Genomic DNA, 21,069 nt, shown 5'->3' on the forward strand with positions numbered 1-21,069 from the left:
AAAGGCATCCAACCTCCAAAAGGCATAGAAAAGCCATTTATCTTGCAAAGATGATGAGGTAGGGTTGTTCTTCTCCAATTTTCACTAAGCACAGTATTCTTTCTCCTGTAACTGATGGGTCAGCTATATATAGGACATGTTAGTGTGTCGGGTAAGGTGGTGCCAAATTCTACTGCAGCATCTGCCATACAGTTGAGCTTCAAGTTTATTGCACCCAAGTTCATGTGCACAGTTGACTCTTTTGCTCCTTAACAGAACAACAGAGCTTCACTTTCCAATTTCTCTAAATTAATGGGTTTGCTGGGTGAGACTATATATTTTGTAGCTGATTTTGCAATAGCAGCAATAGGTTCTGCTTTCATCACTTTGTGGCATAGGCTTCTAAGCCTTTATGCTACTGATGGATGGATTCTGGTTAAAGCTTATACTTGATCATGTTTTCATTTGAATATTCAATAGGTGCAAGAGTTTGAAATGCTACTACTGTAGCCTTAGTTCAAGGCAGACTTCACAAGCCCGTTAGTGCTTCAGCAGATGACTAAGTTATTTACATGCTTACATTTAAGATATATCTTTAAAATAGAGTTATAAATAGAACAATAAAGTGCATGAAAAATCTCAAAATGTCACTACAGACCTGAAAGTTGCAATATAATTGAAAACCAAAGACCTTTCTTAAAAGTTCACAGAACTTCAGCCCTCAAGTGAAACAACTGCTAGTTTAGGGAACCAATTCTGTTAAGTCATACCAATATTACAGTGTTAATACTTTTAAATTGCTAGTCATCATTTTAAACAATTACAGAGATTTTTAGGAGCACACATTAGAATTATGGTTCCAAATATTAATGGATTTCAGTAATTAATTCAGCTACCCTATGTACTGCTGAGCTTCCATATGCATGTACATTCAGATAACTCCTTTCCAATATAAAAAAATATACATGTTCAAAATGAAGATAATTTCACTAACAATGTGGAAAGACAGAAGCACTAACTGCCTGGCACATCTTCATCCACATTAGAGAATGCAGAAAGAGAAGAGAAAGCATTCTATTTTTATTCAGAGCTCTACTGTCAGTCATCATGAAATCTACCTTTTTTTGAAGGGCCTGGAACCTACAAGGGTTCACAGTTTGGGCGGTTACTTGTAACTAGCAGAATTATATTCCTGTAATCTGGCATGACAGATTAAAATGTAAATGCACATACTGTCAAGAGTATATGTATAAAGCTAATGAGGACTGGAAGAATAACTAAATTGTTAGTGTCATAATGATGTCTTAAGTCTTTACAGTTTACTGCTTAGTTCTTTGTATCTGTCTTCAAGGATGCCTCAGGTAATAGGGACATCTCAGTGCAAGAGCTTCAGGGCAAGTAATGTATTCTGCCTACCACAACAGGATTTGAATCTTGATTTATACCAGTGCATAGAGTTGCCTTAAACAGTAGAGAGAAAACAGAAGTTTTCAGTTCCAGGCGTTTCAAAAAAATGAAAGACAACATCTAAACTCCTTATTACTAGTGAAAAAGACTACAAGAACAAAGCATACCTGAAAATAACCATACCAACCAGCAGTGGTACATAATAATCTTACAGAAGACCATTTTTGGGATACTCACACCATTCCTTTTCACACTTAGAACTTTTTAGTAATTGCTTGCATCCTTCCAACCAATTGCTATTAGAGTGGCTGAAAAAGGGTTCTTTCCTGAGATACCCACTCAAATCCCCATGAAATACTGTCCTGAACAAACCACTGTTTGACTAAAGAGCAGCAGGAGGAGATTTAAAAAAAAAAAAAAGTCCTAAAATCCAAAATAGCAGATGGTAAATCTCAAATTGCATGCTTTAAGTAACAAGTATGTGCCTTGAAAAAAAAGAATCTTGCACCTAAAATTATACTGTGCTGTCTGCTTTTAGAGCAAAAGGACATTTTTGGTCTTTTTTTTTTGTTTTAATCAGAGATACTTTTTTCTTTGCACTTCATCTAATGACAGTTTTGTTCTTAAGCTGCTATTAAAGGGCACTTTATATTTGGCAATCTGGGTATCAGAGACAAGGACATGGCATTATTCCTTCATTCTGCCTGAATGTTTTAACCTTTAAACTTTTTTTTTTTTTTAGCTTTTAATAGTGCTTACAAAGTAAAGGGGGAGGGGGGAGAATACATATACTTTAATCAGGTTTGGTTCAGACCACATAGAATAACACATTAGAAAAAAAGGCAATTACTTAAAAATAGTTGTATTTATATTCCACAATTTGCTCAAATACTGTTTGTTTGTTGGGTTTTTTGGTTTTTTTTATAAACTTTCTACAGGATGTTTTAAAACAAGTTCTTCACATTGCTCATCAAACTATGTACTTATGGAATTTGAGGGAAATAGTTCTGGTTGTTTTTACAGTTTAACACATATACAGTACCAAAACGATGGTGGTTAGTCACATGCAGTCCATATGAGATTCTAACATAACATTTAGTGAATTTTCTGATGTTGACCATCCCTTTGATGCTGAAGGCAACGCATCTGTGGAAAGCAGAGACTGTAGATTTGGGTTACTGCTCTCTGCATCTTCCAGTTTTTCAGTGTTGTCCTCCCAATTAATGTGGAATCTTGTGACTCTGGGATTAGATGCCAAAATATTCCTTTGAAGCTGGGAAAGAAGAAAATATATGGATTGTAATATGTACATCTCAAATGGGAGTTCACATGCATATAGATTTTTTTTCCTTTTACTCCCCATAGTCTTGCTTGTGTAAAACAATTTGTTTAAAAAGGGAATTTATATAAATGTGAATATATAGCTACTACCTGTGGATCAGAAATGCACTTACAGCACACATTACTTAGTCATTTACTCTAATATCCTGCTCAGCAAAAGAACTGCTTTCTTAGGAGGGTATTTTAACTACTCCATGTGTTCAAGGCTGTGCAAGAGCTCCACAAGTAAAGTGCAAGTGTTTATTATTTTATCCAGCTTTTAGTAAAGGAAATTACTTTTACTCCTTAAAGATTCTGCAAACTACTGTACTCATAAAATTTTGCATCAATTTTCCAGTATTTGCAATAACTATCAATTCCATCAACTCCCCATCTTCATTTAAGAGTACAACCTATACTTAAGTTACCAAACATTAGACTGATTTCACTAAGTAGATTTATCTACTAAATTTTTCAAGCAAAAGTAAAAACATTACTTAGATTTGGAAGATACTAACATTGTGGCAGTGGACATGATTAGTTATATATTTTATTCTCATGCTGGACTTCATTTTCTTTTGAAAACACATTGCATTTGTTTATTTATGCAGCAAAAAAAATGCTCATTTTCTCTTTATCTTGAGAGGGGTAAAAGATCATAGTTACCTAGAGGATGGCAGGTTATCACCACTGAATACTCGTTATGAAAGTTAAGACTGATAACAGGAAAAGTCTGCTTTGTTGATTTTATTCTCCTAGAAAGTATGCTCTCATTAAGTATTTCCCAATCCCTCATGCAAACTAACAAGATCGCTACTTTTTTAAAACCTAGTAGGGTTTATTACCACCAATTAATTTATTAACCTTCTACTTGTGTGCTTCTATTCTGAGGGGGACTTCTTATACAAACATGCTAGCTTTTGCTGTTCTTTTTCATAGGAGCAACTCTAGCTTTTTATATAAGCAGAGAATGAAGACAAGTAGTTCTAGGCATTTTTAAATTCAAGTGCTTAAAGGAAGCCACCTTTTGGCATTTACAACCAACATGTTATGACTTAAATGAAAGAAAGAAAAAAGAAAGGAAGATATCAAAAGTTCAAGAATCCTCAAAATAAAATGAAATGTAATTTTGAGAACATATTGACTATCTGATCCCTGAAAATTAAGTTAAGCATAGAAAAACATACTATTTCATTTTTTCATTCTAGTCCTGGGCTAATTGTTACCATGAAGGATATCTTTTTTTAAAAACTTAATCTGCATACTTCCTTTGTCAAGTTGTCCATTCACTGGATAATCATCCAACCAGGTTACCCATCTTCTCTCATTTTACACCTAACTTGTTCTTCAGGTTTTTTTGTTTGTTTCAGTTTTGCAGAAACTGCAGCTCTGACACTAAAACAGCTGGGTAACAACTCTGGTAAATTAATATCTACTACTTAGTTCCTGGCTGATGGGCCTAGAAAACCATTATTCTCTTTTTTTGAAGAAAAGAGCCACTTTGTCAATGCTGGTGTAGGTAGAAATAAATCCAACAGTTTATTTCACACAGTCGGCCTGAAAGTGCAGCCAAGTTTTCAAGATGGTGGAAACTGTTGATGGTTTCTCAGCATTATCCAAATTTATGACAACTACATGGTACTTGTAGTTTGTTTCCCCAAGTATTTTCCATTATTTAATGCCTTATTCCATGCACTTTATGATGTTTGCTTTTGTTTCTTAAAAACCTCTAAGCATACCTCTGATATATGACTGGAACAAAACATGCCTTACCTTAGAAAAGTCTGGCTTTACTGGTGGATTCTCTCTCAGTTCTGTTTCAGTATATTCATTGTTTACATAGTAGCCAACTCTAATAAATTCTTGACCTCGGTAAGTGCATGTAATTAGCACAACTGTTACACCTACTGCATCTGCATCTGGAATAAGCCCTGGGTTAGGTGCATCAGCCTAAATGTGAAAGGGAAAGATAAATTAAAATAAAATTGATACTACGTGACTTTCTAGCAGGGGAATCTTAAACAGTATGTTTTAGCAGCTGAGTAGTGACTATATTTAAAATTGTTCAAGTTAACCAAAAGTATACCTGCTTTCACAACATCAACCCTAGATTTAGGACACTATCCTGTGGAGACAGAATTACGTATAGTACAGTAATATTGTTGTCTGACATTTCTCATGGGCGATTAGGCAAGTTAGATCCCAAACTGCTTTTAAATAAAAAAAAAAAATAAAAATTAGCTGAACCATTGTTTGAGCAGGTGTACTAACATCACTCCAATTCTACAGTGCTATGGTTCTTCAGCCCATCTTGGTAATTCATTAGAGCAAGATTATTTTCTTTTACACCCTCAAGATTGATTTGGTCTATATGTGTGTTTTTAACAAGACTGAATCTTTAAAACTACAGAAATGGGCTATGGTGAGGTTTGAGCTGTCCCACAGACTTCTAGGAAAGGAATAAACTACTTTCTCTCGCCTCTTTCCTAATAGCTACGTTTGTTAAAATTTATGCAGTTAAATGCATCATCTCTCCAAGACACCTGACATTTTCAGCCAATATGCAAACCTAATTAATAGGCAACTCAAGTGATCTTCCTCAATGTCCCTACTTACTACATCTCTGCAGGTTTTTTTTCAATAAAATTTGCCTTGTAAAATGTGGCTCACATCAGTTCCTTAAAATGCTTCCTAACTCGACATTTATTGATAAAATGTGCTGCCTCATTCTGCTGTGGGATTTAAAATAACAGCAATCAAGGCATAGTGAAACAGCTTCATATTTACAATTTTATGTGAAGATCTGAAGTTAATAACAAACACCCATGTTGCAAGAACAAGTTGGTATTAATAACGTGTGTTCAAATGGTTTGGGTGTAACAAACCTTGCCTAGGGACAGAGGATGAATGGAATTAATTCCTGATGTCCCTCTCACCCCTACTTTTCTGTAGTATTTATATGCTCCAGCACAGTGAAATTCAGGAGCTACAGCTCATGCAGCATTGGCTTTTACTCTTTGCAACTTCAATTCTAAACCTTCAAAGCAGTCTTGCTCTTTGTAAGAAGCTGTAGATACTTTGCAGAAGGATTAGATGATCAGACCTCTCAGGCAGAAAGACACCAGAGAGAGAAGAAACCAGGGAAGCAGGTAGAACACAACTTCCTCCAGCCCTGAAGTAAATAGAAAATGGCCAAATGGCTTTACAACTTGCATATGGATATGGAAAAGATGTCTGGAAGGAACAGAACAAGCACAGAAGCTTGAGGAAATTAAAAGAACTGCCAATAGAGATTAAATCACTATTTTAATTCAGTAATCTTGTTCTAACAGTGCCCAGAAGCATTTGATTACTTTAAATTCTACAGTAATGGACAGCAGAAGGGCACTGTTCAGTTTATCTCCCTGTGAAACTCACACCCTAATGTAGGACTTTAGTTTTCCAGGTTCCCACTGTCATTTCCTGTCTTGTAATATCCCATGACACAGTTCTGAAACCAAGGAAATACTCTGTTCTAATCCTTCTTATCTCTCCAGCATTGTTTTGCTGCATGGAAAAGACACTGAAGATTGTTTAAAAGAGTTCTCTCAAATTTTGAACTTCCCACCTTTGATGTCAAAGCTCTTAATTGCTCAGGAACCAAATGATCATACAAAGGTGGAAGAAAAAAAGAGCTTGGTATGATCAAGTGATAAACGTGCAGCTGCAGATATTTTGGTATTTGTTATATATATATTTATATATATATATATGTTTGATATTTGGGCAAAGAGAGGCAGTAGATTATTTTTTGCATAAAAATCAGTCTTAATATTCCATTCTTATGCTATAAATTACTTAAGAGTTTTATGAAATCACTCAATGTGTATGTTCTCTTAAGTTATCTTGCTTTTCCACAAAACATAGTTATTACTGCAGAGTAGGTAGCAAAGGTCATATCCCCACTTAAAGACAGTAAATTATTTATGTGCTTGTATTCTCAAAAAACGAAGTTTCTGTGATTTTATTACAAATACCCACATGCATAGAGAGAAGGAACCAGATTTCACTATGTATATCTTGGCATTTAGAAATAAATAGGTCAAGCTGTGGGCCTTTACTATCGAAACATTTTTAAATGGTTAAAAAAAAAAGAAAAGGGGGGGGCTGCTTGTGTCAGTCTGAAAAGCACAGTAATTTTCCATCTTTCTGTATGTAAGGCTGAATTCCCAACCCGATACACAGCTTCCTTTCAACTAAGGTGGTTTTATCATCCTTGGTATTCTGTCTGTGTGGTACTCCATTTTAGTTGCTATTTCAGCCATTTTCCTATCTCGAAAAATCTAAAGTATATTATCTGAAAATTTTATACACCTCTGCAAAGGTCCTTTCCTTATGCTGTCCCTGGTGAACACAATCTCTTTTCTTTATATTACGTGCCTCCTGCAGTTCTGTGCCTTGCCCCATTCTCGCCTTCCCTTGCTTGATCTCTCCATATTCCAGGCTGCTTCAGTTTGGTGAATAAAATGGCTTCAGTCATCAGCAAAGGCTTCTTGCAGCACTTTGGGTTTTGGTGGTCTCCTGTGTACACACTAGCTCAGCCCTACCCTCACTTGCATCCAGAGCTTTTGAAGCATAATATACTCAGACCAACGGTACTTCCGTAAGAAATACAAGGGATACTTTAATATATCACAGAAGGAATCTCTTACAGGACCTGCTACAATCTAAGCAAGGTGTCTACATATCTCCTCCTAATTTAGCTGTAGTGTCATTTATAACCAGGATACAATTACCGATTCCATTCTACATAAACCACAAGACCAGTAAATTTAGTTTTTGAGACCTTCCTAATCATACAGCCAAAACATGCCTTTTTAGGCACCTGCTTCCTGCTCCTTCCCATCACCATCAACAATGAGTCTTTGTAACTGAGAACATCATTTAAATTAGAAATGTAAATGCCAGCTGATTCCTCTGCATACACTACCACAAGGTAGCCCCTTTGAGGGCAACTGAGGATCACCTATTTCTGACCAATTAATGCCATGAGCTATAATAACCTGATAATTGAAGAACTGTTAATAAATGATGCATTTGTTACACATCTACTTTATTTATAGTGTGGAAAAAATTAGGCCTGGCTCCAAAACCAAACAAAAATGTTTCAAGACTGATTTGCACATATGCGGTTGATAAATGCAACCTCCAGCCTAATCCTATTCCTTTAACCTGTCCTTTACAGAAAAAAACCCAAACAAACACACAAAAAAAAAAACCCAAACCACAAAAACCAAACAAAACTTCCCTGGAACTCACAGATGCCTCACAAAGGTTGACAGCATTTTAAAACAGTTACAGTAATAGTGAGAACTGTATTCATTAGCACTTTTGGGTTTTTTAATGCTCATCCTCCAGCATGCATCTGCCATTAAATAGTTAATTGAATTTGCACTATTTGGGAAAGTAGTAGGGTCCTTATACTCAGTTTCTATCTGATTTTTCATCTGATGGATTCTGCTCTCAGTTTACAAGAAAAATTCTTGTATTTCACAGGGAAAAGTGTGTTAGTTTTAATTAAAATTACAGGTTTGATTAAAAAAAAAATAAAAAACCAACACCGCCAAAAAACAAACAAACAAACAATTACCACCACAAAAGAAACTACCCCAAACAAACAAACAAACAGAAGCTTCTATAAGAATTCGGGCAGGTTCACCTCAGGTTTTTTCCCCTCCTTGACTTAAAATGGAAACCAGAGCAGGCTAGTAAGCCATCTCAGTGTTGCTCTTTCCCTGTTTTCTTTCCCTTCATTAACTTTTGGCTTTAACAGCAGTATATTATAGGACTGTCACATTCTCTAGACTTTGTTGGACAGTCTTGATCCACACGTTTTTCCTAAATGCCTACTATCTACCACTGGATTTCTGTCTTTATTTTAGAAATCACTGTATTTTGTTATGATTTAGCATGCTTAGCCAAACATCATGATTGAACATGTGTCCTTCCAAATAGAAGTGAACTTCTTGATTGTTCTGGCTGACTTTTACACTGATCTTCTGAAAGTGTTGGCTACATTAACCTAGTATCCTGACTGTCTGAAACTGCCACCAATTGCATTGAGCCTGATGGTGCTGGTGTAAACCAGGTAATTGGCACCATTGATTACTGAGTGATCTAGAATGTATTTACAAACCAGACTGGCTAAAATTATCAGTAGCTGTGGGAACTGTGCTTATGTCACTATCTCTAATTATTGATACCACCAATGAAAAATGCCAAGAAATATCAGGGGCAAGAAATATCAGCTTATGAACAGACTTTAAAGGCAGGTGTATCATACCTGAGGAGCTGACAAATATTTTTTTCTAGCTTACCATTATTTTTCAACTGCCTCTTAGTTTGAAACAGTCCTCTCTAAACAAATGAGCACAACCCTTTTAGAAACCATTAAATCAAACTTACCTGAAATACAAACATGTGTCTGCCTGCAGGAACAGGTCCGACTAAAACAGAGTCTAAAACCTGATCATACTCTTCACTTTCAGCTGAACCCACATAAATAATTTTCCATTCCAAATCTGCAGCAAAACAAAATAATAATAAAAAAACATTATTTAATCATTACAGTTAAGGGTCTTCAGCTGTTGCCTATCTACAGTTTTGAGGCCTAAAATCGCTTCTTTGTAAACAGGCCTAAAATAAGAAGAACCTGTTTTCATGGGGGAGATTTACTGATGCTTGACCCTATCCTCACAAATCTTATCCCACATTGTCCCTCTAGTCAGTTGGTACCACAGCAATCCCTCAATTTCATGGTGAGGTTAATTTTCAAATTTTATACAGAGAACACAGCTCGTTTACTAATTGGGAGCTTGTTCAGCACCTTCTCAAAGTCTGTGTGAATGGCTGCAGCAGAGGGATGATGCCTGTATACACCTATAACACACTGCATGCCTTGAATACTGACTCACCTCCCAAATTCCTGCCTTCCACATATACAGCTCACACCTTAAATGACACAGATTATGGAAGGTAGTTAATTGAGTAAGAAAACCCACTGTATAAGCACCAGGCACAATAACTGTATGTCCCCATTCCCTCACAAGTCACTTGTGTAACCCATCAAGTATGTAAAATTGTGGTAACCTTCAAGATCATATTCTTGAAGATATTGGTGCTTGCATTTTATCTACATCCTGAAATGGAATTATAGGCAGAAAAAAAAAATTCAATTTTGCTTCTTAAAATAATGCGCCAAACCCAAACATTTCTTATAGTTCAGTTTTTCCTAATTCACTTTCCCCAACAGGTGTTTGAAAGTTGAAATTGCACATTAGCCCACATTAGCTCTTCCTGGGCCAGCTTTTCACCTTCCCTTTTTGATTCAAAAACACATGTGTAAATACACATATGGAACTAATCTTAAGATGAGACAGATTTTTGGGTTTTTAAACAAGAGGAAAACATACATAAACATTACAGAAAACTATGACTAACACTTTTTTCTTAATGAAACTGTTGCTTCAGATTGTACCTTGAAAATTTACATGGTATATTTCTTTTTATCCCCTTGTGAATAATGCCCTGATAGCCTATGCAAAAGCACAAACCTGTACTCTATTACATTTACTTGATTACTACACTGCAAAATCCAAAGGTCCGCATCACGGTTTCTTGATGCAGGAACAGTACTTAAGTATAGAAAAAACTTGGCACTTTAACAGAACTTGGCTGCTTTAAGATTGCAACTCTTTCTCCTCATTAGTTAATTTTTCTTGCTTATGTTTATCATCAACGCAGGTTTTGCGGGTTTAACAAACAGGGCTTGGGAAGTGATTTTACTACTCTGTACAGCACAGCAAAATTAGCCAGGTACTGTATCAGAGGTTTTATTTACCTTTTAAGCATGTAGTATTAGCTGTTGACAGTACTGCTGGGTACTCATCCAGGACAATTAAGGAGCTTTCTTGTCTGCATCTGAGGAGGAGTTACTACTTACAAGAATTGAGGACTTTAGGCTAAACTGCTTAAGATTATCACACTACCCTAGCCATTATTCTAGGAGAACAGTATTAAGCTCATTCTAAACCAGTAGTATTTAGTACTAAAACTGGACTTTTTTAGAAGCTTTAAATTATAAATTTAATAGTGAACCTAATGTTGTTTAAGTATCTTGATACAGAACAACAGCTTTAAGAAAGAAAGGTCTGGAGTTTGTGAATTTAATTTTAATATCAGTGTTGCACAGGACTGGCTGAAGAGAAAACAGCACAGTAAACAGATGTACTAGCAACACAGGAAAGCTAAGGCTTACTTTTCATCAAGTATACAAAGGCTGTGTTTACTCTTATTTTTAAATGTGGAAGATAGCACTGTTCATCCCGAATTTATCCTGTAGTCTAACTTGCATTTAGATGGGGGAAGGGAGCTGAGAATTTTGCATTGGACTATCTATAATTCTTCTCATCCCGACTGTCCGGGATTAACTTTAACATAAATCCAGAGTGTCAGGAGCACGTCACGTACAGCTGTGCACAACTGGAAGGAAAAGCACAACACCTTACACCGAGCCCCTGTGTCGGGCACTGCCACCCGCCATAGCAGTTGCTACCCAGGGGTCCAGGGCTGTACCTCAGATGAGGCCAGGCTGACTGGAAAGATCCAGCCAGCGACCTGGAGACCGGCATGGAGCACAGCTCCAACTAACGGGTCAGTGAGCTACAGAAGGGCACGGGACCGGCGGCGGAGGCCTAGAGGAAATCCCTGGCTCAGGAGAGACTTCCTCTAAGTTCCCGCCACCGCGGCCGTCCTTCCCTCCCTGCCCGCGCTGTCACAGCCCTATGCCGGCACGCAGGAGTACGCGCTGCTGCAGAGGCAGGCGGGGTGAGCGAGCCGAACCGCAGCGACAGCGAGCCTGCCAACGAGAGCACCCAGGCTTAGCACCCAGCTCCCCCCTTTCTCCTCGGCCCTGCCCTCGCTCCTCCACCAGCGGGGCTCCCTGGCGAGCAGGCGGCGCTGGGCTCCGCCGAATGCCAGGCAGACAGCTGTCCTCTCCCGCTCACAGGCAGCCCCAGCGGAGCGGCCTCTTCCTCCTCCCAGGGTAGCGAACGCCGCTGGCTCGCCCCGCGGGCGGGCAGGAGCGCCCCGTGCTCCCTCCCTCGCCCCGAGCCGTTCGAAACTCCCGCCCGCGGGGCGACGCGCGGCCTCTCGGGGCGCGTCCCGCGGCCGGCCGGGGGGCGGCGCTGCGGAGCGCGGCCGGGGCGAGGGCGGCCCGCGGCCCGCCTGGCCGGGGTGAGAAGGCGGGAGTGCGGCGGGAGCGCGGCGGCGGCCCCGGCTCGGGACGAGGGTCCCCGCGGGGCGGCGGGGCCGGGGCCGCCCCCTCCTCGGGTTGACGGCTGCCAGTAACTTTCGAGTGACTTCCAAAAATAGTGGCAGGCGGGCAGCCCCCTCCTCCCCCACCCTGGTGGGGCTCCCGCAGCCAGCTCTCCGCTCCGAGCCGAGCTTTGCCCCCCGCCCCGCGCACCCACCACGGCTGCCCGCTGCCGCCACCCGGGGCCAACCCGCCCGCCCCTGCCTCCTCCCGCGATTTATTTTTTTTTTTTTTTTTTTTTTTTTTTAGTATTAAAATGGAGCACGAGGCCAAAGAGACGCATCCCCGCGGAGCGTTTTCCGCGCTCCGAGTACGGCCAGGGCTGCACGCCAGCATCCCGTGTGCCCGCGGGGATGCGCGGCCGCCGAGCCCGGTTCAACCCTCCTCTCTCCCGCTCGCTCCCCCCACGCACACACAAAGCTGGCAACATGGCTACCTCCACTCTAACAAGTTCCTCGCAACTTGCGGCAGCTCGCCGCCTCGCCGATGGCGGGGAGAGGCGGCGGGCCCAGGGCGGGCGGACGCCGCCAACTTTCCCCGGCGCCGGGCTCGGCGGGAGCGGCACATCCCCTCGCCCGGCCGGCACATCCCCTCGGCTCGGCACGGCGATGCGGCCAAGGAGGAAAGACTGGCAAATTGTAGGCGCAGGCCTGTGCAAAGTTTAAGCCTTAAAAGCCCCGAGCTCAGAGCCCGGGGTTGCAAAATCGTATCGGGGAGAAAAAAATCTACTCACCTTCAGACAGGTCCTCTATGCACTCGAATGTGATTTCGAACTGGAAAGGATTGTAGAAAGGAGAAGGATTATCCAACACCACTACATTGTTCACCTGAACCTTTGCCATATTTTGGAAAAAAACACAAACAATAGGCAGAGCGTGTTAACGCCGCGCACTAAAGTCCTCCGTGCCGGGCTCCCGCACCGCACAAGCCCCCGCACCGCTGCCCGAGCGAGGCTGCAGGGCGGCGACTTCCACAAACTTTTTTTTTTTTCCTCCCCCTTTTATTTACACCGGGAACGCTCCACACTGTTCGCCGCTTTCCCTATTTCACTCAACTACAGCCCATTCTGCCCCTGCTCGCCGCCAGCGCCCGCCCGGATTGGCCGCTCTCCGGGCGAGGGCCCTCCCTCCGCGGGCACGGCGGGCACCGAGCGCGGGCCAGAGCGGCTCCCGCGCGCGCCCGCCCCGCGCCGCCCCCGCCGCAGCGCCCCCGCGCGGCGCGCGCCGGCAACGGCCCGCCGGCAACCGCCACAGCGCCGCGCGGAGGGGGCGGGGCCGGGGAGGGGCGGGGCGGGGCGGGAGCTGATGGCGGGGCTGCCTGGGCAGGAGGGTGTGGAAAAGCGGCAGCAGATCCGTAGCCTTTTTTTTTTTTTTTTTTTTCTTTAATTTCCAGGAAAAGGACATAGGGCTTATCAATAGCAATTTTTTTCTGTATGCATTAGGAAAATTCAAGTTCAGGCAAGGAAAGGTCTTACCACATAACTAGTCGGATCTCCACAACTAGTCAGATCGTCACAACTAAGATCAGTTCAGAAGACATCACCCTGCAAGAGTTTTATTTACAAAGAAAAAATTTTAAATCCTAAGATGTGAATTTATTTCAATTGCTGACACGTAGCTCATGGAAGTGTATTTACTGTGCCTACCACATTTGTTGTTATTAAAGGAACTATAAGGTTCAGGTTCATATACAGAAGATGCGCCCTTTTGCCAGTGTATTATCTTATATTTAAAGTTGTGAACCACAAAGGTTTATATGAACTGAAGAAGAAATTAATTTCCTTTCAAAATGTTCATCCTCTGCAAGTTGTAAACAATATAAGACCGTACTCACCTTGGAAAATGCCCTAAGCTGAAAATGGAGGTTGGAAGAATAGTAGAGCAAAATATCATAACTAAATTAAAACCACGGGTAGAACATGAACAAAACATAATCTTTTATCAATCTACTTCAGGCAAGAAGTTAAAGAAGCACTGTATCTGAACAAGACAAAAAGCTGCTTGAAATGAGTTCATTTTAAGGTTTTATTTAACTTATAAAAAGGAAGATTCACAAGTGTTTAAAAGAATTCTAGGTGCATTTTTAACATGCTAAGAGTGTGCAATGTGAAGTACTGTATAAACAGCAACTGCAATGTTAGCTGCTTGAGAAGAGTGAAAAACTACTCTCAGTCCAGCACTCGTGATGAAATTGTTCTCAACACCTCTCAGAACAAGCAATTTTACTGTCAAAATGCACACAACTAATCTAATCAAACAGGAAGGTGCATGAAGCTTTCAACATCCCTTAATAAGAATGAAAGTAGTGATTCGCTTACAGACCAAACCTTTTTGCCTGTGGAGCTCCCCCATGTGCCGTGAGGCCCTTGTGGGTTGGGGTGGTTTCAGCTCTTTCTTTTTGTTATGTTTTTGTTTTTGTTTTTTCCTTTTTCTGTGCTGTTTTTGTTGGGGCTGGGTATTGATGGGAGCCCAAGTGCCAGTGTCACCCCCGTCTTGGGGCTGCGCAGGGCTAGCAGGCTCATGAGTCTGACCCCGCAGAGCAGCTGCATTGCCCTGACCAGCACCCATGGCATCAACCTCTTGGCTGACGTGGCGTGCCGGGAGGCAGTGTGGCAGCACTTGGCTGGCTGGGGAGCCCCCTGAGTAAAGGGGGGTTTGCTGGTGGGGTGCTGGGTGCCCCAGGTGGGACGGGCTGTCTGCATGGCTGTTCTGCTGTGAGCCTGTGTCACTGCTGCTGGAGAGGCCACCCACAGAGGGGCTGTGTAGGGAATGGAGCATGCCTGCTACACAGCTGTGCTGTCAGGAGACCATCCCCTTCCTCTTTTGTCAAGAAGGGCTTGGGTGACATAATAAACTGTGAGACAATGCACCTTCCCTGTGCAGCGAGATTGCCATGTTGTGCAGCAGAGGAGGCCATCTTGTGTGGCAGCAGGAGCCCTGTGAGGGAGGCCATCTCATGGCTGCCATGCACTGAGCACAGGGAGAAGCGCAGTGACACAGCACTGTAGCATCAGTGACATCCCTCACACCACTGTGGGGAGAGAGCAGAGAGTGCCCAGGGCTCGGGGGGGTGTGAGTTGTGTACCCCTACCACAGGAGAAGATTCTGCATGGAAATAAATGTACATCCAGGCTCTAGTACTTCCTGATGTGGTTATTTTTTGTTTTTATAATTCTGCTGTATGATTGACTGCCCGGGTTATTTGGTGCAGAGTCCCAAAAACTGAGAAAGATTGGACACAGTGAAGGAGATTCCTTACAACAAGCTGAAGTACTTATTAGTTTCAGGAAACATATATATTTCCAGTAACCTTTTGCTGACCACTTGAGAACAAATGGGTACTGTGATGGGCTGTGCAGCAACGAGAAGGTCTCTGGAGCCTCTCTTCCCTGAACCAAATGGCGGGGAGCGGGATTCTTGTACAGGCTTTGTCATAGAATTCCAGGAGATTTTAGGCTGGTTGCAGCTTGTCAACCACTAGGATATTTTGAGCAGAACACTGGAGTGAAAAATGAGGGCTAAAGATAGAGAAGAAGCTGGGAAATAGGGAATAGAAGGATTGAAAGGAGCTGCACGTACTTGCTAATGTGTGGCTGTTTCCACAGTTGTGCAGGCTTTTTGACTTGCCATCCATACGATGTTGTATCGTGTGTAGATTTACTGGGTAACTTTTTTTTTATTTTTCTTCCGCCATTTCATCCTTGGGCATCTTTAGATATCACTTTTACTTAATGCTTAGAGGAAACCAGAATCTCATAAAGAAATGTAACTACCTTAGTTTAAGGGAAGAATTTGACTCAGCCTCCTGGGACAAGGTGTTATATGAGACTGAAATATATTTCTTTTTCCAAACTTTGCAGCTCCAAAATTTTGTCTGTTTTAGTAGCTGAGGAGGAAGAGGATCTGAATGGGTCCATTGGATAATTTTGCAATCTTTGCATTTGCCCTAATTTTCAATATGATCTGACAGACCTAGTCTTCATATCCTAATCTCTTTCATTCATTTAACAAAGTCCTAAAACAAGTCACAATCAAACATTGCAAGTTTAACAGAATCTGCTCCACAGCTCCAGGCTAACCTGCCGCAACACTAGTGGGATTGATTACCAGTAGCTCTAAAGTGAGTTTCGTGGTAGAGGTATGTGGTGGAGCTACCCTGCTGCTCTGCCTTCTGTCCATGGCACAAGCCAGTACACTGGGTCCCTTTCTTTCACTTAAGTGCATTCCTGCATTTTAAGGAAAAGACTGACTAAAGTAATTGATTCTTCAGGCTTGACAGTGACTGCTGTGAAGGACTTTGGGGAGTGGAATTTGGAAGCTGGAGCACTGGTGCTTGCAGATGGAGGCCTTTGTTGCATTGATGAGTTCAACAGTATCAAAGAACATGACAGAACCAGCATCCATGAGGCAATGGAGCAACAAACCATCAGTGTTGCAAAGGCAGGGTAAGTGGCATGCAATAAAACAATATAGGATGTTTGTCTTATACTTACAAGGTTTGTCATGCTAATTAAATATATCTATTTTCTTTGTTGTACTTAAGAGTTTAGTTCTCAGCAGTATTCTTTAAGTAGACGAGTCAGCATTTCCAAGGACAGTGCGCTGGACCAGAGGTTGCAAGTGATCAGAATAAATACATACCCTCTTCATGTTGAGTTTTCAATCTACCACTTTAGGCCAGGTACTTTCCTAAGAAGACTTGGTGTTCTTTTCCTTGTCCTTTGCTGCAAGTGGTTGTACTAATCATATGTGAAATGAGGAACTTAGTAACTTTTTTTTGTTGCAACTCAGAAAGCGGGGCTTCATTTCACCAACATCACAGAATCATAGAATCAATTAGGTTGGAAAAGACCTCTAAGATCATCGAGTCCAACCTTTGACTGATCACCACAGTATCAACTAGATCATAGCACTAAGTGCCATGTCCAGTCATTGCTTGAAAACTTCCAGGGGTGGTGGCTCCACCACCTCCCTGGGTGGCCCATTCCAATGCTTGATCACCCTTTCAGTGAAGAAATTTTTCCTGATGTCCAACCTGAACCTTCCCTGGCACAGCTTGAGATTATGTCCTCTTGCCCTGTCAAGCCCAGTAATACTGCATGGCAACAAAAACAGATAAAGAGACTTCCAGGCTGCTGAATTTTATGTGTTGGGCGTGACATAAACTCCTGCTTACTTTTAGTTCCTCTCTCTCTTTTTTCAAAGTACTGTATGTTCAAATCTGCTATTCCTCCACACACACTCCTGCCCACCACTTGGATCTTTGAGTTCATATCTCATTCTCTCAGTCATATGCAGCTCTTGTCCAGGCCCAAATAATTTTCTGGCTGGTACTGGTGCAATTCCTGCTACTCAAAAGGAATCACCCTTTTCATATTCCTTCATATTGCGTTCAGCTTAGCTCTTACTCCTATCACATCTTGGCTTCTCTAACTGCTCCTGTCCTTTCCTTATTCTGAGTGTTTCCACTCTCTTTGGCAGACAGCAGTCAAGTGATGTCAGTCTCACCTGGGTGATTACTAGCCTTTGCTAATAATGCAACTGGGCACAAATATTTGGAATCAACCTGATCCTGTCTCCTTAGTAAGACAGTGACATATTTTAGCTAGGTTCCTTGTTGTGGTCAGTTGTGTTTCGTAGACCCCAAACACTGTTTACTAACTTGCACATGTAGCCTCAGTTGCTCACTTCTAAGGACTACATATAATGAGAGTTTTTTGAGTAGTAACTTAGCACAGATAGATTAAGCACCTTGTTAATTTGGGTCTTATTTTAGTGCATGGGAGATAAGTGTTTTTTCCTGTTGGGTGTGAGCCAGTGGAAGCTCTGTGGTCCTTCCTCTCAGTTACAGAAGAACTTTGGACATGAGGCTGCAGTTACTCAGGAGATGACTAGAAATAGCTCAGAGGCAAACCAAAGTTAGAATGCTCCTGCTGCTGCCTTAACCAAAAAGAGTGCATTTGGACTACTAGAATAAAAAATAATCTTGCTTCACATCTACAAGCACATGCTAGGGCATCATGGTTAAAAGAGGAGAATGGCTGCCATCATTGTTTGCTTGGGTTCATATTAATGTTTACACGTAGGAATAAAACATATATGTATGTTACATTTTATTTTATTATCTGAAAAGTAATGTTGGTTTTCACTATTTAAGGACCTAACTGTATATAGAGATTACTTGCAGCAATATTAGTCAGTTACTTTTCGTAGCCTGATCACTGTCTATCTAGTTGTTACTCTCCTACTGAGAAAAGCTGTACATATAATAAAAATTAATACAATTATTGTGTACATTGTTTAGCTCTTATGCTCTTTATGGTGTAAAAACATGAAAATTTTTAAACACTTTGAAATAATTTTCCCTACCAATTTAATTCAACCATAATGTTCACCATTCTTTTCTCTAGCTTGGTGTGCAAGCTTAATACAAGGACAACTATCCTGGCAGCAACAAACCCAAAAGGCCATTATGACCCTAATGAGTCTGTCTCTGTCAACATAGCTCTTGGCAGTCCCCTGTTGAGCAGATTTGACCTGGTCTTAGTATTGCTGGATACAAAGAATGAGGAATGGGACCGCATCATTTCATCCTTCATCTTGCAAAATAAAGGTAAGAGTAGTCTTTTTAAATTGTAAGGTGTTTTTTGGTTGGTTAGTTCTGGTTTTGTTTTTTCTTGGTTTCTTTTATTTCCCTACCTTTTGGTTTGTTATTCTTGAGTCTTTCATACTAATCAGTGAATACATTTTTGTTATGGTGATTTTCTGCTGTATGGTTGTTTTTCAAGTAGGACTAAGATAGAAATTAATTAGGAGGGGTGAGCTGAGAACACTGTGCTTTTACTCTGTGATCATCAAGAGATTTCAGCCCAGGCTGCTCAGTAAGTGGATGGTTTCCGTCCTGCACCTTTACATTGTGTGATCTGCAGACTCTAAACTCCATGCAATTGTACTTGTGTTAATGGGAAACCTAATTCAGGCAGAACAGATTGGAGCTGCATGTGCTGCAGGGCTCAAAGAATGAACAATGGTGTTCCCAATGTGGAACTTTGTGCTCTAGACTTAGGGAAGGCAATATGATTTAATTTTAAGCAGTGCCTTCCCCATCCACTTTAGGAACATGAATTTGATCCCCATTGCGCAAGAAGTGATTAGAGGAAACTTCTTCAGCTAGCTTCCTTCTCTTTCTTCAGTATTTCCCTACAGAAAGTGTTCAGAATATGGCAGGTAGCTTTTGGTTCCTACAAGGTAGGTAAAACAGACAGAGGAGGTACATACACTCATGTAGAATTTTTCATTTTAAGGAATTCCAAAGCACTTGGTACTGCCTATACCATCTGGTGGGCACTGAGGCTGACTGAGCAGTTCTGCTGAAATGACTGGAGGCTTTACTGTGGATTTTGATAGGAGAGGGATTGGATGGTGTGAAATTCTGCACTGGAATTTGACCAAGTTCTTGAGGACTGGTGTACAGACCAGCCAGTGTGCCCCAAAAGTACAGTAATGTGTCTTTTATAGTCACCTGTCTATTTAACAGAAATTCTTAGGAAGAAACTTGATGTCTGTTGTTAAAGAATTACTGATAAGGCAGTTCTAATGCAGGTTGCCCTAGCAAATCAGAAAAGCTCTGGAGCATGGAAAAGATGAAAACCTACTTCTGCCTTATAAAAAGCATACAGCCGAAATTGTCTGATGAGAGTAACCTGATCCTTGTACGCTACTATCAAATGCAGCGGCAGAGTGACTGCAGGAACGCTGCCCGGACCACCATCCGCTTATTGGAGAGTTTGATACGCCTTGCAGAGGGTGAGGCCCCGGCCTTTTTATTTTTAGGCTAACAATTAACCTTTATGAAATGAATAGGGGTGTAATTATAGCCAGTAAGCAGAATAGTAGCTTTTCTATAGAGGTGATTATTGCATTGTTTTATCTTTCTAATCTAAGAGACTGTGAGTTGAAGATTTTGAATGTGGGAAAAGGTGTTACATTTAGATTATCAAAACCACTTTTAGTTTTGACATTCTCACACACGTAATGAACAGCTAAACCACTGGAAGAAATAATATTTGAGAGAAAAATCTCAGAAATTATGTGCCTGTATGAAAAGCAGTCTCAGGATTTACTTGGCTTCATTTGAGTCAAATATTTATTTCTATCCCGAAATTAATATAAACATAAACATAGCATGTTTTTTGTTTCTGTAAGTATCAGTAATCAAGTCTGTATTTTGCAATACAACTTCAGCATTTCCAACGCTGAGTTCAAATCATATTTCATTTATAAGAACAAAAACAAAGGAAGCAGTAGGGTTTTGTCTTAACATGATTTTATTTTATAAAATGACATATCAAATATTTTCGGGATGAATTTAAAATTATGTACTGTATTTTGTTTAACAATCATAAATGGCAGTGTAGTGCTTCCTGCGTCAGATATCTTGTTCTCCATTTTGGGGGAAAGACATTCTCCATTTAAGTGAAAGACATTCCTAACTTCTGGGATTCACATGTAATTTTCACATTCAGTGTTTCTTCCATTCTTATTAGTTCATGTGATTGGAGCTTTTAGTAATATTTTGTTCTTTTAAACTATTATGTAGATAGTATTAATTAATCTGCTTTTCTCTTGATGACTAAGACTTGAGTGTGTTTCCACAACCAATCAGGAGAAAGGCTTCATGTGGTAAATTATTTGCATTATATCTCTTTACGAAAATTCATTTTTGTTTTGCTAGCTTAAGAAAGGGAAGGAAGAAAAAATTAGCTGCTGTAGAGGAAAGCATTTTAAATGATGGTAAATTTGTAATACAGACCAGTGTAGAGGAAATCAAATTTCTTCTGACCTGTGATGAAAACTAGATTTTATTTTTTCACTTTATGGTGATGACATGTACCTATATAGAGATGTTTCATATCACACTCTTTGTTGTGATATCTGAACTTTACATTTTTTAATTGTAGAATTTTGAGCATGTTTATTCGAACTGTCAGTGTAACTGTAATTTGAAAGTCA

At 40.8% G+C, this 21,069-nt stretch overlaps 2 protein-coding genes across 4 annotated transcripts in view; one reads left to right on the plus strand and one right to left on the minus strand.

The window, feature by feature from the left end:
- Positions 1-21,069, plus strand: part of MCM9 (minichromosome maintenance 9 homologous recombination repair factor) — a 47,955-nt gene that overhangs the window by 17,636 nt on the left and 9,250 nt on the right. For all 3 annotated transcript variants that reach the window (XM_064649675.1, XM_064649676.1, XM_064649673.1), the window contains exons 7-9: positions 16,328-16,502; positions 18,468-18,670; positions 19,660-19,863. In XM_064649675.1, coding sequence (XP_064505745.1) covers positions 16,328-16,502; positions 18,468-18,670; positions 19,660-19,863 — 582 coding nt within the window. The remainder of the gene's footprint in view (positions 1-16,327; positions 16,503-18,467; positions 18,671-19,659; positions 19,864-21,069) is intronic.
- Positions 2,233-13,190, minus strand: ASF1A (anti-silencing function 1A histone chaperone). Its single transcript, XM_064649677.1, has 4 exons — positions 12,792-13,190; positions 9,151-9,266; positions 4,480-4,656; positions 2,233-2,659 (listed from the first exon to the last, which is right to left on the minus strand). Exons 1-4 carry the CDS (start codon positions 12,898-12,900, stop codon positions 2,447-2,449), a joined length of 615 nt encoding a protein of 204 aa, XP_064505747.1. The 5' UTR covers positions 12,901-13,190; the 3' UTR covers positions 2,233-2,446.

The sequence above is a fragment of the Pseudopipra pipra genome, chromosome 3 (assembly GCF_036250125.1).
Source record: "Pseudopipra pipra isolate bDixPip1 chromosome 3, bDixPip1.hap1, whole genome shotgun sequence".
Classification (NCBI taxonomy): domain Eukaryota; kingdom Metazoa; phylum Chordata; class Aves; order Passeriformes; family Pipridae; genus Pseudopipra; species Pseudopipra pipra.